The following is an 18888-nucleotide window of genomic DNA, read 5'->3' on the forward strand; positions in this document are numbered from 1 at the left end:
CATGCATTATATGCGTAACGCGTTTACGCGTCTAGTTTCTATTAAAAATAATTACAGTTAAACTTTATCAGTAAAGACATTAACACATCAGTGTTTCTCTAGTAAATAATTCCAATTTGAGAGCAGTTTCGTCACTGATAGTAACAGTCAAATTAACTGTCACCTAAGATTGTCTAGATTATATTATTTGTCTTATAGCAATTCCTGTAGCTTGGAAATTAGCTGTACATGAAACTGGCTGTTTATAACCTAAAATTTTAATCCTACACAGGGCACACCACTCCAGCTCTTACAGGCTTGGTTAAATAAACTACATTAATAATCAATATTACGTAATTTTAGACAGCACAGATTTAAAATGGGTCATATCAATACACTTTTGGCTCACAAAATTAATGTAACCTACGGATGAACTTATACATATGGGTCAGATGACCGGTTATATCTAAAATAGCCGGTAGGTTTTTAAACGTTATATTGTCATTATTAGTAAATTAGTAATGTTAAAAATGTTTTTAAAGATAACTAGATGTTAGGTGAAAAATTAGCAGCAATTAGCATTAACATAGTTGAGTTGACGCACTGCTGTTTTAGTTTTGCATGAATGCATCGCAGGACAATGACGTCAGTCACGGCCAAAATAGGGAGTTGTTGATTTACTTTTTGTATGTTTGTAGACTCGAAGACAACGAATTTTGCGTCGCCGCATCGATTCAATTTGGTATTCGGTCGCATCAATCAATTTATAGATTTTTTTTCACCGAATGTACGAAACATAAATTTAAATTCCGTAATAGCTAAAGGTTGATACCTTTGTCAAAACATCCCCAGTTAAAATAACTATCTAAGAGTTATCATAAAATGTTAGGGACTATAGGTAATAATACATGTAAGGTACGCTAAGGTAATTTACTCATTATCAAGTTTAGTATGTCAAGCAAGACTGGTGTTAAAATTTGTCAAACCTTGTAGATGAGTCATTTTATCAACATATTAAGGAAATTATGAGCTGATAAGAATACCTAGAAGGATCCTGTATACTTTCAAATGATATTATCCGCTGGTACTTAGCTTACGGCAAATACGTTAATGATTTGTGTGTTAAACACAGTCCAGTACGAAAGTGTTTAAAGAACTTGAAAGAAACTAGTTCGTATACTTTAATATGTTCTTATTATTTGAAGTTAAGAAGAAAACAACGTAACGTATAACAAGGAAGATAATGAGTTTCCAGCAACGCAGTCACGATTAATGCGTAAACGCAAACTGCGGAGTGGCCGCGTCGACAAGGACTTACGAGCCATGTACACCGCTACATGCACATGCAATGTGATTTATCGAGGTAACTGTACTAACTTTCAGTATAATATCTCTTAACAATCAAACATTATGCAATGGTTGTTACAAGTCGCGAATCCCTGATATCGTACTTTTAACCGACTTCAAAAAAGGAGGAGATTCTCAATGTATCTGTATTTTTTTCGGAATGACACTTGACACTTTGCAATGACGTGATTTAGATTTGTTAGAGTCATAAACGTACGAGAAAATTAAAAACTAGATAAATAAAGTTTAAATGGTTCACGAAATATTGATCACTAAAACAACGAACAATTATTATCACCATGTCAACTTAAACAAAACAACACTCCTATAGTCGGAATTAAATCTTTAAATTATTCTAACTAAACCTGAAATACTACGAGTAATCATTTTTAAAGTCATTCTGTTGAATCGCGAGGGCTTAGAGGGCGTAGGGAGGCTCTCAAGAGGTCCGGTAAGGACATTCCCCTTCGCCTTGCTCATTAGCTCGGACACTCCACTCATTGTCTTCTTTACAACATAACTCCTACATTGTTAATTTAGGCTGTACTTGAGAGAAACTGAGGTAAAAATTATTGAAACTCAACAAGGTTTCTAGAAGTTTTTGTTATGTCAATAGCTTGAATATTAATTCTACAATATACTAAGATACATATAACGTGATACTTAGTTGTTTACTTCTTTCCTAATTGTGTTTATTTTCGTAATTTATTGTTTGTTCAATGTCTTACATGGTGTAAGTTACGTTCTGAAATAATATTTATAAATGAATATTGTAGCATTACAGTTTTCAAAATTGTAAGTAAAAGTTTTTCTATTTAATGCGCGATATTCTATAATAACCATGTGTAGTGATAAATATCCCACTGAGCTATAACACCAATATTATGCTATAATAAATAAATTATCATCAAAAGTATTTTTTTTTAATAAATAATATAATGCTTTTAATTTTACGCTTCATTATTGACTACAAATAACAATAAATGGTTGTCAATATACCTGTACATTAAATATAATCCTATTGAACAGATATAACGTATGACTATTTATTCTGTTTGTGGATGACTTTTTATTTAAGTTACAAATAATATTAAGGACGTGTAATAAATAAATATGATTTAAATCTTTGAACTAAAAGTAATTAAAAATAATCATTAAACAATAAATTAAAAGCGCTTATGTTCTAAATAATGCCTTTATTACATATAAAAAATATTTAATAAGCAATAAAGGATCTTATTTATATTAAATTGAATCATAACTCACAACAATCTCTGCATACACGAACACAACACACAGTTACTATCGAAACAATGGTCATTGCACTGACATGAGCGTATCGTTGTTTACTCACAGTATTTATTTGTTGTTAATTATTTAATCACCCAGATTACTATTTGAACTGTCACTTGTCAACTTGTTCGTGTACCCGCGATTCGAATTTGTTTCGTCTAATACATCGCTCAATAAACTGACTTCAAATGTTTGTTACATAAGACGTGTCGTATTAACGATTTCAAATACTTTCCTATTGTTCCACATTAACGTTGACTATTATTCACATATTTAACGTATTTAGGACACGGACGTGTTGGCCTATGGTTGTTGTGTGGATAAATGTTGTATGAATACGATGTCGGTATTAGTTAATATTAATAGGAATTACTTTCGTGATTTAGCGTATAATTTCACGTCAATATTATTGGCATTAGATATATTATTTCTGGCAATTTCATATTGTATTCGTAATTATTTATTTTTAACCAAATAATTAATTACATTTACGTCTACAATTCGTCGATAATGTCCGTTTAAACTAAAATATCAAAGCGCTTGTTAAACAAAGTACTTAATCAGACATTTGTATTAGCTAATACGTCAGGCCGATAACTCGAAGTAATACTGCACTAATAAATAGCTAATATGCTCAAAGAAGACGTTAATACTAACAATATGATGTATACTGTTTACGTTTCGAGCTATCGTGCCAAACGTTTAATGATGTTAAATATAAAATATTGTTATGAAATACAATGCGGCCACGGTACAGCCAAGTTCCATTTATTTAAGGATACAATCCACCATATTTGGCCGGTATCCATTTTTGCGAAACTAGTTTTCGACCCGTTGATGGCCAAGTGTGTCAAATCAATTAATCTTTGCGAGAGAAAGTAAATGTTAGGAGCTAATGTCCTGATTTCATGTATAGAAGTAATTGGGACAAATCTATATATGATAAAATTTTAACATGACGATATATATACATTATAGATATTGAAGACTTGCTGATATTGGTTATAAAAGTAACAGAAACCAAAACAACATTTTTTAAGTCTTTTTGTTTTGTATATATGAAATATACAAAATATGTGTCAGGAAAATCTATTGAATTAAATACAGTTTTACCGATGTATTACTAAAGTTCTAACTTAATATATAGACTCCATTTTATCCCGGATAAACTTATTTAACGCGAGCCGACCGGCGACCAAATGCTAGTTAAATATTATACCATGGGTAGTCTGATATTCACTAAGTACAATATTTGAATTAGTCAACTTGTATGTGTCTAATGGCAACGTTATTAACCATAAATTGATAGATCTTATGATCTAATAAAGGTCGAAAAATAGATGTGAATTGCCTGAGATTTCAATTTGTTACTCAATACAGCAAAATACCCTGTTAGCAAACTATACGATTATTCCGTATACTACTTGTATCCTGCATTTTCGTTTGAGATAAACAAGCCTAAATGTAATAAATTATTATTACAATTAGTGATTACTAATTGCCTGACCAATTTAAGTTCTGAATACTTGTTCTTAATACCTTAGCATCAGGGAGAATAGAAGTTATGCCGATCTCGACAAGAAAAATTCGACTAAAATCAGAAGCATATTGCTATGAAGTGTGAAGAAGATTTTATTGTTTCTGTCTAAATGTCACGCGTGGTAGACACGCTGTCGCTAGTCCATAAACGTATCGCTATTCCACGTGGCAGCAATCAATCTTTTAGGTAAATTTCACGCCAAGTTCAATGAACTGTACTATATCGAGATTGCTCACTGAACTTTGTTGTTAGATAGACGTAGCTTGAAGAATATATAGATTTGCTTGCATCAAATAAGTATTAATATTACCCAGGAAATACAATAAATTTGTATTTATAGTTTCGATAGGTATTAATTGGTCCAAAGACCATATGTCAAAATATTAAATTATTTTGGGAAAAACGTATACCACCAAGAAAAAGAATTAAAATTAACAGCGATAAAAAAATACAATTTAAATAGTAATTACAAATCAGAATAACAACGAGTATCAAACTCATTACCGCTAAATAAACCAAAATCTTACATATCCGAGTATAACAAACATACGCGCCCCAATTCACAGTGAAGCACAAAAAATGACCTATCACGTCCCGACACTGACAAATTATAAAAATACGTACAGCATAGGGTTTCCCAGCCGATGTCCCATTAACATAACAGCTGAATTGACCTCGATGCCTACATCAATAAGCAAAAAAATGTGCTCTGGGTGCGTTCCAAGGCGCCCGGTTATCTGGGACTTTTGGAAGAAGCTGGGCAGACGCGACGGCGCCCGCCGAGTCGGCTCGCTGGCGCCGCGCACCTATATAGGGCAACTGAATGTGACTATAAAGTTAAATAATCTTTGTTTTGGCTGAACGCACTAAGCCAACGCAGTGCGCTCGCCTAGCATGTAGTAATGGCTCGTTTATGCAACTGTTCGTTGTGTGGGATGTGTTTGTTTCTAACGGTTGGGATTTATGTTATTGCAATCGTACAAGCAAAACAATGTATCAATGAATGAAACTTAGATGTAATAAATACGAATAAATGTAAACAGTTTAAACCGTCCACTCACCAATCGATGTCACAGTTAACTGATCCTCATTCCGTCTCCGCTTTATATCTGTGGCTCGATCTTCATGCAGAAACTTAGTTAATGCCGCTATCCAAGAAATTGGCAAACAAATTGTGACGCATACTGATCCGACTGGATGTTTTGAATCGGACTACAATGCTTTATCGAGCCAAAACGCGCAACTGAATCGTAAACTTCGATTTTTGAGTTGATATAACGGCTATGTTATATATAAAATTGTTCTATTTTTGTTTCGACGTTCCTCCAAAGTTGTTAATGAACGTATGTTATTACGCAATAGTTCTGTAGTTGGATTGGCGCCAGGACCGTGTCCTTCGGGTCCTTCCGACGGGAGATAGCACGGAGGCGACAGAGCGGCGCCACCACTACACAGAACAGACATCCATGGAGTTATAACCGTTTGGAGGTCACCGCGGACGATCCCGAGACAATGGTTGAACACCCGCATTCTGACTCATACTTTTATGGCGTTTTTTTCATGGAATTAGTGTGTGATTCATCTAAAAATAGTATGCGGAGCTTTCTTGCGGATTACTTAGTTTTATTCATGTTTTTCTTTACAGAGACTGCATGTGATTTTGTTTAATGTTTTATATTGACGTCAGAAGTACTGCCTGGATCCTTGTTCAGATATAATATGTGGAATATCAAAAATATTTTGACTTTTTTATATGCTTTTTAACTACTTATACATGAAAAGTAATAATTTACAAAGTGCAATCCTGTCATCTTACTCAATAATTGGTAAATGATTGTTATCCAAAGCCACCTTAATTCTAGGTATCCACAGTATTTTGAGACAATTACTATATCATTAGTCATGATCGTGACTTTCATAGATGTACGCAAGCGACAGATTACTTTAATATATTTTAATGAAAAATGTCAGCCATTTTTTACATAGAAACATGTGTGATTTAATGAATTTAGCTCTCGCCACTTATAACTCTTTTCAAGCGCACCAAACGTGGAATCATAATTTGGGTCACTGCAGCGCCATATGCAATCTACAACTAACTGCAGATTTACTTCGCTTTTAAAACTATGGACGTGTTAATTAGATGTTTTTTGGGTTTTTAGTTTATTATAATTAAAGCAAAGTTTATTTGAGTAATTATAATATGATAACAAGCTTGACGTTGTATGAAATACGATAGGGTAGTTGGACTTGGTAACTTGAAAGGGTACTTTTTTAAAATACATTTATCAAAAATAATTGCCATTCAAAAAAAAACGAAAAAAGATTTTTGTTTAAATCCACGCAATAATACATAACTTATAAAAGTTTGAAATCAGTCTAGGGGTAGCTGTCAAATAACAGTAATACCAAACTGTGACGTCACCAACTGTCACCGGTCATAAAGCTACGTGCGTGAGAAAGAGTTAGCACCACAACCTCACTACGCTTGTACTTTCGCACACAACAATATGAATAATTGTTTTATTTTTCACCCAATTTTGATACTGATTTCACAGCAGATATACATTTTCGTATTGATTTCTGTTACGTATAGAATAATGTACAAAATGAATTATAGGCGAATACATTATTGCTAGTCCAGTACACATGTTTTGTGAATAAAAAACTAAAAATATAATTATCACACCTGAAATTTAAACAGGGGTCATTGGAAAGATATCCTAATGAATTAGAGCACATAAAAGTTATGCATAAGCATAACGTATATTTTATTCTTTATTTATTAAAATAGGGAATAAAATAAACGTAATATTTCAAAATATTTACTGATTACTTCGCTATAACTTACGAAGTTAAACTTTACTAGGTAATAAAAAATATTATGCGCATTGATGGATAAATTTTTTAATAAATATTTTCGCTGAACAACATCCTTGTTACAACACCCAACGACGTGTAACTAATTTTGTTACAAACTCTTCCTAATCAATTTTACATTCAACTCGTTTGAAGCTTACTAAGGTCCGCCTTCCAATGAAACTGTTTTGAGTGCACTTTAGTGACCTACGAATACTAATCGCCCCCTTTCGACGCCGATAGCGTAAGTGGAAATCAAGATATTTTGAACGTATCTGTTTAGCGATACGGCACTTATCTATGTAACTGTGATGGTAAAAAGTCATCAAAGGTACTGTTAATAAATTATTATAATTATATTAATTGAGTCTAATAATTTCTTAGGTTTACGCGATTAGATAATAAAATTAAAATATTTGGAAAATTTTAACGCGGTTTTTACACTACAAATTGAATCGTCAACTTCTAAACGAGTTATTCTCTATAGTGATTTGGACGTGCTCCTTCCATATTAGTTTTAAAGCGACCGTCGCCATCATCAGCATACCATCGAAAGCAATAAAACCTACTCTCATTTTCAAAATTCGAATACCGTTTTCGATAAATTCGAGCCGGCGTTGAACAAAGCGGCTAATCCGATAGTTCACGATATTTACCGCAATTGAACGGAGTCGCAGTGTGATGGATTTGTGGCCCCCGCGCAGTTGGCTGTGAGTAACCGAGTTACCATGCTCAGCTGGGCCTGGCCCGTATTAATAGACAGAGGTGAAAGCTGGGGCTATCTTTTTATACACCAGTCGATATTGTTTGTGGAACGATATTAATATGTTAATGCTTAATGCACGGGGTCCTGTTGGGCGGAATTAATTGTGGAAGTTAGTGGAAATTTTATTTTATTTTTAATATGAAATGTCAATGAACTTTAAATAGAATGTTTTTGCGTTAAAAGTGGCTGTTAGTCCATTTCCTTAACCGATTTAACTGTGACCTGTTTTGTACTGTAAGGAATAACATGACTTATGAAGATATACATTGGGCATATATTGTTAAACCCCAATTACAAGTTAAATATAGTCTCAACTCAGTAAATATCACTAAACACAAAAGCCCGTTTGTCACTATTAAATACTCGTACATTCAATCGTCATTGTCAGGAAAAATTAGAAGCTCTTTACGCTATATAATCCTCCCAAAAATAATTTGATGTATATATACATATAATGATACAAATAATATAATCATAATATTAACAAAACATTTGCAATGTAAATTATTGTTTGCTTTAACGGTAAAGGAAAACATCGTGAGGAAATCTATATACCTGCTAAGTTCTCTATAGGAATTTAGAGGGTGTGTGAAGTTTATCAATCCGCACTAGGTCAGCATGGTGAACTAAGTTCTAATCCATCTCAATAGTAGGAGGCCCGTGCTCAGCAATGGGACAGTACTTGTATACTATATGTATTGTTACAAGGCTGATGTCATTATATTATATATGCAATAAACAAAATTCACACACGTCGCACCAAAAACAATCCGCGCACGGCGCCATTCCGGCTCTTAGTCCATTTCGCTAACCGATTCAACTGTGACCTGTTTTATGTTGTAAGACTCGTACACTCGACGTCGAGCCAGCGCTTTTTACGGACCATCGGCTTTTTTCAGATAAGTACGCTCGCGATGTAAACGAGAAACTGTTGGCGTTGTTTGCGTGCATCGGTCATGGTGATTTCAATAAATGATTCAGTTTTTAACATTGAGTATGATACCAAAATTTAGTACGTATGTATAGATACAGTAAATATTTTAAGTTAATTTATCAATTCAATCTTAAAATTATTCAATGTTGCCTTAGGTGGATAGTGGATATATCTCATTTGTTTAACAAGCAAAGTCCTTATATTAAGCAAATTAAAATTAAAAACTATCAAAAAAAAAAGTTCAAATATATCACGTTTTTTCTGAAAATACAGCAAATCATGTAACCGAAGCCAGCGCGTTTTATAAACGTGTACCAGTATCGTTAGGTTTACGTTAAGTTGCCATTAGTGAATGGACGCAAGCATTGTCGAGTTATTGCCTAACAACACGCCAGCAGTTGTAAACACGCGGCAAATAACAACTGCAATGCAACCTCGTAACGGTAGTGGAATATTAGTTTTACATTTTCGATATTGATGATTATCAATATGATCTCGTTTGAGTTATCAAGAAATACAGAAACCAAACACGTCAGTGGATTCGAAACTATTTCGAAACATATATTACATATATAAGGTGGGTTTCATGAATCAAGTAAACATGTTGTTTTCGTGCGTGGATAACGGCCAGTAACTCATTTTCTTGTATTTATATCTTGCTATACTACGGAGACTGCAGTTAAAGACACACAAAAACAAATCTCTAACTCAACTTCATTTACGAAAAACAGTCACAAAAACGACAATCAGTCTCTCACTTACTTTACGAACACAAAATTTGATGGACAGAAGCGAATGGCGTCGAGGTATCGTCCGCGATCGGATATGGGCCAATTTCCCGCTAAAAATGACCGCCAGAGATATGACAGCGAAACCGGCGCGAGAAGCGAACTGAGCTGTTAATGCAGTGAACCTGTTAGTCTTACAAATTGTTATAGTATTAAACGTACTAGTGGAAATGCAGTGATCCGCATACAACAGCACAATATACTTGTCCTATTTATTTAATTATACCTCGATTCAAATAGCCATAGAAATGAACGGAAATTCCATATTTAATCATTAACACCATAGTTAAACGACCAGGAATGGGTGCAATTGAATGAATAACACGAAAAGATGTTCAATCAATTTAGCACTTTAAATATATTTACAACGATGAAATATTTACAAAAATATAAACTCTCAGAATGTCAAATTAGCCGCGCGTCTGCAGCGTGGCATTCGCGCGTGTCTTTTTTGTATGGTTTTACTTTGCCGCGCGACCGCAGCCCGCTACCGCTATGCATTCGCGCGGCTAATTTAAAGCCGCTCTTACACTGTTAATCAGAGTGACTTGTACAAAAACAATATACTTTTTCAATAGAAGCCTTTATAACAACATTGTATCTACTAAATAAGTGTTGTATTTCATTACAAAGATACTTTATCAGATGGTGCAATTAAACTGTTTTTATAGGCTAAATATGTAGTATCAATGTAGTGTTTACTACTTTTATACGAGTCGAGAACGTGTCGAGTTTTTATGTTCTTTACTTATGTAAAGAATAGTTTCGTAAACATATCAGTTATATATGTAACGGCAAAAATGAAGGGTTTTTTTTTAAATCTTTACTTAAGGACCTTGGTCGTTATTTCACGACTATGTCGCTCCGTATGTCCACTTTTACCGGTGCCTAAAAATGAAGGGTTAAAAAATCTATATTAATTAATGTTGTATAAGTCATCTGGTAGGTTTAAAACTAATCAGGCCTAAGATTATTTTTCTAAAGTCCTGTTGATCGTCGGTGTAATGTGCATAGTTATTGTAAAATATATTGGTATTCCAGTAGCTACCGCTGGTGAGTCGTGACTTCGTTAACGTAAAAGTTTTTCAGGTATAAAATGCATTTTTAATTACTCTCTGTAATGTCTATTGTCAATAATAGCCTCGGCAAAGTTAGTGCAATCACTTCGAAGACTAGTCTAGATAAACAAACTGTAAGAGACAGGTATAAAAATCATGATAATTTTTTGCAAATATTTGACTTTAACAATTTTCAAAAAAAACCCTATGGCTACGCTCTATTTGTGTATACAACAACATAATAAAAAAATATACGACGTCAACTGTTATACGTCATGGATAAAAAAAATGCATTGTACGTAGTTGACCGTAACATTTCCTGGAATTCTGTCGCGCAGTACACGAGCTCGTAATTACGCTGCTAAATTGAAAACACATCTCGTTAACGAGTACGTTCGCTTTCACTTCATATTTGTTTATCATATGGCCTATTGACCCGTGTACTACCTATAATTAGGGTTGTCAGTGAAATGTTTTTTATTCGATTGAAAATAAAGGGTTTTTTGGAATGATGTAAGGTATTCTTGAATGTTATATATATTCGTATATCGTTTGTATAAATACAAAGTTTTTACCATTTGGTAGGAATTTAAAACTGAAATATTTCTATAATCTTGTAGTATTTTATACCCTATCGATACCGAAATACGCGTCAATTTCATTAATCAGCTTTCATTTGGTCAGGCTTATTTTCTAAATACCAAGCCAATTTTAATGCACGTTTGCAGGCAGTCTTGACGAAAATAGTTGGATACTAAACATTACATCTATTCATTAAATTTAATAGTTATCAATAAAAGACATCGCACTATTTGTATGATTTCGGATATTAATAATTTCCAGGTAATATTGAACATTAATTACGAGTAAAAAATCTAAAATATTGAACATTATAAATATTGAAGAAAAACTATTTACGGATGTTCTTGCGTTTATTTATATTATCACTAACTCCCGACGTCTCAAAGATTTTGCAGCCGTTATGATCAGGTCCGTGACCGTGCAACTATTTTTATTTCAACATCTAACATTCGCGTAAACATGAGAAATCATTAAACAATAAATATTTATTTTGTTTATTGTTTATCAACATTGTGAAGTATGACGTCAGTGCTATTGAGCCGCAGTTTACAGCGTGCCCTTTACCGACCCGACGCGCCACCGCTTCCTGGAAATCTGACGCATAGCATGAAAGTCCCTACTATGATATCAGACTTGAAACAGTAACCTGTATCATTCTTGAAATGTGTTTTCCATTAGTCTAATTCCATTAGAATTATAAGTTGAGTTAATTTTTTACATATATTTTGTTCAGTCTCTCATGGGGGCCATTTGTGTAATAAAAATAAATATTACATAATTGCCACTTTTCGCCTCGTGTATTCCGTCCCATGATGATAAGGGCGAACCTATTGACATATTAGGCACATATTTCGAGCCAATACATACCCGACAAGAAGCGGCGATAGCCTAGTTGGCAGTAGAACGGACTGCCGAGACGAATGTCTGCAGGATCATAACCTACGCGAGGAAACGAAAATATATCTGAGAAATTCTCTATATAAATTTCGAAAGCATGTAAAATCTGCCAACCTGTACAGGTTAGGATGGTGGATCAAAACCTAAACCCTCCCAGTAGTACAGGAGACTCGTGTACCGCAGTGGGACAGTATATAATACAGGGCTGATATTATTGTTTATATTATTTTAAAAAATCCCAATACCACATTACCCGCCCCGAGAATCAAACCCGAGCCCTTAAAATGACAAGCAAACTGCAATACAACTACAAAGACCAATGTCAAAAATGTTTATAAATATTAATGACATATGACGTCACTGCCCGGTGCGTCACTATTTACAAAGTTCACTTGCACTTGACCGCTTCCTGGAATTCTGACGTATTGCACTGGTCCGTAGTACGCCCTCGGATTGTAAATGCATCTCTCACGCACATATAGCCTTCACTTTCATTTCGTTGCCATTGGTTTTCCGCATGGGGTTATAGTTTATTTTGTATCTCTCTCTTTCTAACCGGTAAATAGATATAGCAATAGGATTTGTATAGCTAATTATAATTAGATCGGGATTTGAGGTAATAGATGAAGCGGATATTTAAAAATTACATTACACTATAACTGTTAGACCTTACTAGGCAAGTGAAATCGTCTTGTTTGTATCTTCTGTCGTTGCCTTAAGTTTTATGTTTTATTATTGTGCCTAACTTATCAACTCTTACAAAATATATCATTTTAATTAATGATAGTATTTTATCATTTTTAAAAGGAGACACATTCTCGTAGGCTTATTAAAGGTAACATGATAATGGTTTTACCATAGTTTAAAAGTGAAAGAAGAATCGGTATATGTAAGGTCAAAGGTTGGCGTAATAGTTGACATTTTGATGAAAATTTCTGTGGGATGAAAAACGTAGGTATTTTGCATAACCATTTAAAATTTTCGAAACGTTTAATTCAAACTTATTACTTTTTATAAAAACATTTTCAATTTTAGTATATTTTATAATAATTATGTAGACAAAGCACCTACTTATCAAAGTCTATTTTAGAAGGAATTTAAAGTTGGAATTCACAATCGGTCAAAGATTTTGTATAGGCCAGTTTCATAATTCGAAGGTAAAGAACCTAATATTATCCGCTAACACCTATACCGCCATTTATAATCTTACATAGTATAATCATCAATTTAACTGAGGACAAGTTACATTAGGGCTTGCCTTGGACTCCTTTGATATCTGTGTAAAAAATCGAAAAGCCTAATCGGCGTGTTCTCAGAGCTCGCCACGTGCTCGGGTCCGGGCGGCTGCGTTAAAATAAATATTAGTAGCGTATTTCGGAACGCAGCTTTCAGTGAGGGAACCAGCCTATGGGTGCGAAAGGGACGTCCACTGATCAAACAGAGCGTGCGAAAAGGACAGCATGAGTTTTTCCGATCGATAGCCGCAGCCGCAGAGTGCCGCTCGAGTGACGTCACGCGCCTGTCTCGTCATCTATGACTCTGTTCAAGGAATTGTCACTATATTTTTGTAGAAGTACTATGGACTGACACTTGACAATTAACTAATAATAACTGTCCGTCAATTTAAATCTAATTTGGAAATGGAACGCTACTCAGAAGTGGAATGTTTAGTTAATAGTAGGTAGTAAATCGACATCGGAAATTAACTCAATCTTGGCATTCTATGGCTTGTTAACATTCGCCGGGCCGAGCAGGTCTTTCATAAAAATGCTATGAAACTGTTTACCGGTATTCCTGTTATACATATTGTTTATATTCAATATAAATAATTAAATCACGATATTTTTACTCCTTGTTCTAAAATAAACTCCGATTTGTACGGTGTGAATGCAGAGAATGGAAAATAGATCGATCATTAAAAATTCGTAGCAGCTCTACGGTACTACGGCGTAGCTCACTATAATAGACGTTCACGCGGTAAAAATGGCGTAATAATTACTGGGACTATGCTGTGTGCAAAAACGATCTGTTTCATAGTTTTTGTGCTACGAACAGAGAATATTCAAATATATATTGTAGCTTTAGAATAGCGTTGATGGCACAAAAAATTCTATGTAGCGTTGATGGCACAAAAAATCCTTTAATATACAGTCCTATTATGAAATCACATTATCATATAATAAAATAGCAGATTTTAATCTTGCTGATAAATATTATATATCTAATTATACTCAAATATCTGACAATGCGGATCCTTTTTAACTATATAGGTAATACGTAAATTGAATCATAGTATCTAGCTAACAATTCTGAACATATTTATAACATTATTTAAAATTAAAATATACCAAAATTTACGCTTGTTATTAAATAATCCACTGTTTGAGATTCACGCTACGAGCGTATTGTTTATTCGTAGCTGTGCTACATTCTCGCGTAGCACTGCTACATTCTACCATCTACAGCGTAGCGGCTTCACGTATTTTTTCATGCAATAAAATATAGATAGTAATCAGCACCGCTATGTACATGTTGACTTAGTTTTATCGTGTATTTATTTACAACAATTTAAGGAACATTATTATGCCATTGGTTTATTTGCTGTAAAACGTTATGTATTACTAGTCCGCCGTCTTGACAACAAAAATATTCTTTAGCTTTTTTAGATAGTAACAATCGTTTATTTAATAAATATGGTAGTTAATTACACGGTAATAGACGTTTTTACTATCGCTTTAAAGAATATTGATGAGTAAAAAGGTTTATCTATATCATTTGAAAGTGTGAGTATATAAAAGTGGCGAAGGGTCCATATAAGCGGATTCCTACCGGCTTCCCTTTATATTATGTAAGCAAACTATTAAAATCAATAATATTATTAGCTAATAAATAATTAATATTTATAGCATATAACACGGTCTAAACTCGAATTATAATAATGAATATTAGTCCCTACATTTTGTATCGGCTTCCCTTTCGCAAAATTCTGCCCTTCGCCACTGGTATATAATATACGACACTTGTTTTTAATTACCAGAAATAAAAATGGACTTATCTGTTGCCGTTACTGAACGCATATTTAACACAAAAGAAACAAAAATACAATGTCATAAAATTATCCCTAAAAAGTAAATTTATGACTTAAATAACATTGATTCGTAATTTTGGTTATCTAGCGCTCGTTAGTCATACAACTTGTTTTTTTTTAAGTTATTATCATGCATTAAATAATTGTCTTACGCACATTCAGTATTCATTCATGAATGTCAATCTCAAACGTAATGTACATAATACGTTTTTCACTACGTGTTGTGGTCATAATTTTGTGCAGGATTTAGGAAAAGTTATACGCATAACTGTGTCATTTACATACGAACAAAAATTCTGACCACACGTTTATAATGTGTACGACATTCTATTCATTTACATTCTTATTTTTTAGTAATTCAAATCTATTGGTGTAAATTACTAATATAATGAGTAGTTAATCGGTATATTGTTGCGGAAATATCCTTTTTTGGCCCATAAATGTCCAACTGTCCATTTTATATAATTAGTTTTCTATACTGCAACTTGACAATTTTTAGTTAAGTAGGTTAATTATTATAATATACAGTTCCTTTGCAAATTTTAATAAATTAATAACAATATCCTAAATTTCCTAATTGCCTAATGTATTAACGGATCTCATGATTTTATCTGTAAGTAGATGTAGTATCTAGAGAGCTTATATAAATCATTATTTTTGAAAAACGTCCGTCATAATAGACATTATGTTGTGAGTTAAATTTTTAAAAGCCTCCGGTCGGGAGCGGCGCTCTGAAACCCTTAAAATACGATCCGCCCGCCCCGCACGCATTTTAATTGGCCCGTATAAATATTACACACGGTGTTATTTTGTAATTTTATGGAGAGGTATGGAGAGATTCAGTTCATATGCATGACAAATGGGTTTACGTGCAATGTGGAATTTGGACCAGAAACTAAGCACATTTCTCGAAATAAGCAGGAGGATTGTAGATAAGTAACTCGTATAAAAAATGAAATGAAAATAAAAAAGTTTAGTTTAAGAAATAGATGATGGGAGATCCAACCGGATCAGAAAAGGTGACTAACCAAAAATCTATGTGATGTTTTTCCCTATGGCAAAGAAATTACCATACTACACTGTTTAACAAGGTTAACAAAATATATATCATCGATTAACGCAAGAAGTTACGTTTAGAATGATACCTGCCTTACTAAAGAAATACGTTACGTTTGTTTTCCTGGGGTCAGCGAGATTGACGAAGACTCGTATCAATAAAAAACTGCCAGTCTTTCTGTGTTAGTTCTGCAACGCATTTTCAAATAATCTGGATCATGAGTACCGTGCCTCATCAGTTATCAGACTACAGAGCAATTACATACATTGATTAAATAGCCTTGAGACACAGTGCGTCAAGACCACAAGCGTCATTCGATTGCCATTAAGTGACGTCGGGATGCTATTTGTATATTAATTTTTGCAGAAATTAAAATCTACTTTGACTATTTTTATGTGATCATTACTACGTCGTATTGATTATATTGTAATTAGGTATTACATTTTTGTAACATCAGTTCGCTCGTTGTTAGATGTCATATTCGAAAAAAAATGTAATCAATGGGAAATGGTATTTTAATACTTAAATTGAGAACAAATGCCACTCACCACGTTTCTGAGTAATTTTTATTTAAAATCAACTGGATTACCCGGAAGTAGGATTCACGTTCGATGTATCAATAAATATGCCTCCTATTGCATTATGTGACGCACTTTAAGCTAAAGAAATCTCAATATATTATGTAATACTTAGCGTTACTCATGGCTTCGCCCGCATAAAATTCTTTTAAAAAAATCATTTAAAAATTCAGATTTAAAATTCCATCATTTCCCATGTATAAATATTACGGGGAAAAGTTGGCTATGTGTTAATCCAGGATAAAGTCTACCCGTGTGCTAAAGTTTATCGAAATCCCTTTAGTTGTTTCTAAGTTTATTTCTAAGATCGAAACGCTTTCATAAACTTTCGCATTTGTAATATTTGTAAGAAGTAAGATTGCAAACATACAGAGTGCTCACAGTTGCACTAAAAGTTTTTTTTAAGTTATTATTCAGCGATAATTTAAGCTTACGTTATGTAACTACTACTTTCGTCAACATTGTTTAGAATACGGTGCGGTAGTACTTTAATAGTTCGAGTAATGGCGGTTTACTGACGCGACGAGCTAATAAAACGTTCATAATTACGTGTTAATGTCGTTCCGTTCATGTTGGACCGGGTTGTTGCAGATAAATGTTAAAATTGCGTAATACCAAGACGATATTTGTTTACTTTCTGTTAGGGAAATGACATCCTGCAAATTATAGTAAATAAAATATAAAATATTATTTATATCTGTCTGTTTTTTGCGCGAAGCTAATTAAAGGATTTGATGAAATTTGATACAAAATATGCTTAAAGATTAAGGAAGAATATAGGCTATTCAAAAAAATACCCGAGGAATGCTCTTTTGCGTCCTTCATCTCATGATGTTAAGTACCACTAAAAATTTCGTACAGTACAATCAATCTGGTAACGTTAAACGTATAAAAATACATAGTTCCGTAATATTATAAAAAAGGCATAACCATATACCATCGCTCAAACATCAAATTCAGGTCCTCCATTCAATCCAACCCAAACAAAATCGGTAAATTTTTAAAAACTTACAACGTTTATACAAAAATTTCCTCATTTTTATTGAATAAGGGAAGTGTACGCACACGCAATCGCATGACGGAAGGCTACTTTGAGCATTAAATATTACGAGATAAGGGTACAGTTAAATGCTCTGTGTCAGGTGTAAAGAACAGATGATGAATTGGAACGTTTTGATTGTTCCCCCACTACTTATTAGGTTGATTTCTCAATCATACTAATATTACTTAAATGCTGATAGGACAATAGATAGGAAAACTATAAGCATTTATTATTAAGTAAGAGTTCCTGGTATGCATTTATTCGGCTACATGTAACATAATATAATAATATCAGCCGTCTATTATATACTGTCCCACGGCTGTGTACGTGTCTCCTCTACTACTTAGAGGGATTAGGCCTTAGTCCATCACGCTGACCTAGTGCAGATTTGTAGACTTCAAACGCCCTCAAAATTCTTATAGAGACCTTCTCAGTTATCCAGATTTCCACACGATGTTTTTCTTTATTATTAAAACATGCAATAATTTACAAAAAATACACACATAATTTTAGAAAAGAGTATGTATGTGGCTTTTATATTTGAACCTGCGACATTCGTCTCGGCAGTCCGTTCTACATCCAACTAGGCTATCGCAACATACATGAAGCGTAATAAAAATATTAAATATTCTAAACCAAAATCAAGTAGACTAATAAAATATTAGAACCATTTCGTTTAACGTTTTGTCACATAATATTCATTATTAAACTCTACTGTAACCAAACTACATGCAGTAGTGTTATAGAAACAGTTTGCCAGACTATGGGATCGATTTCAATACAAAGCCCACTTTAACACAATAGATATATGCCGCGCTGCAACGGGTCGGCAGATCGAGTTATACATGAATGAGTTTATATGACTGGTAAATCGATCTTATCCAAGCTTCATGGTAGATCTAACTGTATTCTAAAATGATTGCGGAATGTCATGGCTGCCTTTTACAGAATTGGGTAGGACCACATATAGGTACAATTAAGTAGTCTATAAATACCTAGTTGTTGCTATAAATACTAACATAATATAATTTTATTCGTTTTTATTACCAAGATTCTTTTGGAATTTTATTATAAAATAAA

The 18888-nt window shown here is 33.5% G+C and overlaps 1 protein-coding gene across 1 annotated transcript in view; it reads right to left on the bottom strand.

Moving 5' to 3' along the window:
- The window catches only part of LOC115447928 (voltage-dependent calcium channel type A subunit alpha-1), a 40632-nt gene extending 37839 nt beyond the window's left edge, over positions 1 to 2793 (bottom strand). Inside the window, 1 exon segment of the mRNA XM_037444492.1 lies at positions 2593 to 2793. Coding sequence (XP_037300389.1) covers positions 2593 to 2606 — 14 coding nt within the window. The 5' untranslated portion in view covers positions 2607 to 2793.
- Between the last annotated feature and the right edge of the window lie 16095 nt (positions 2794 to 18888).

Source organism: Manduca sexta, chromosome 28, assembly GCF_014839805.1.
Source record: "Manduca sexta isolate Smith_Timp_Sample1 chromosome 28, JHU_Msex_v1.0, whole genome shotgun sequence".
Classification (NCBI taxonomy): domain Eukaryota; kingdom Metazoa; phylum Arthropoda; class Insecta; order Lepidoptera; family Sphingidae; genus Manduca; species Manduca sexta.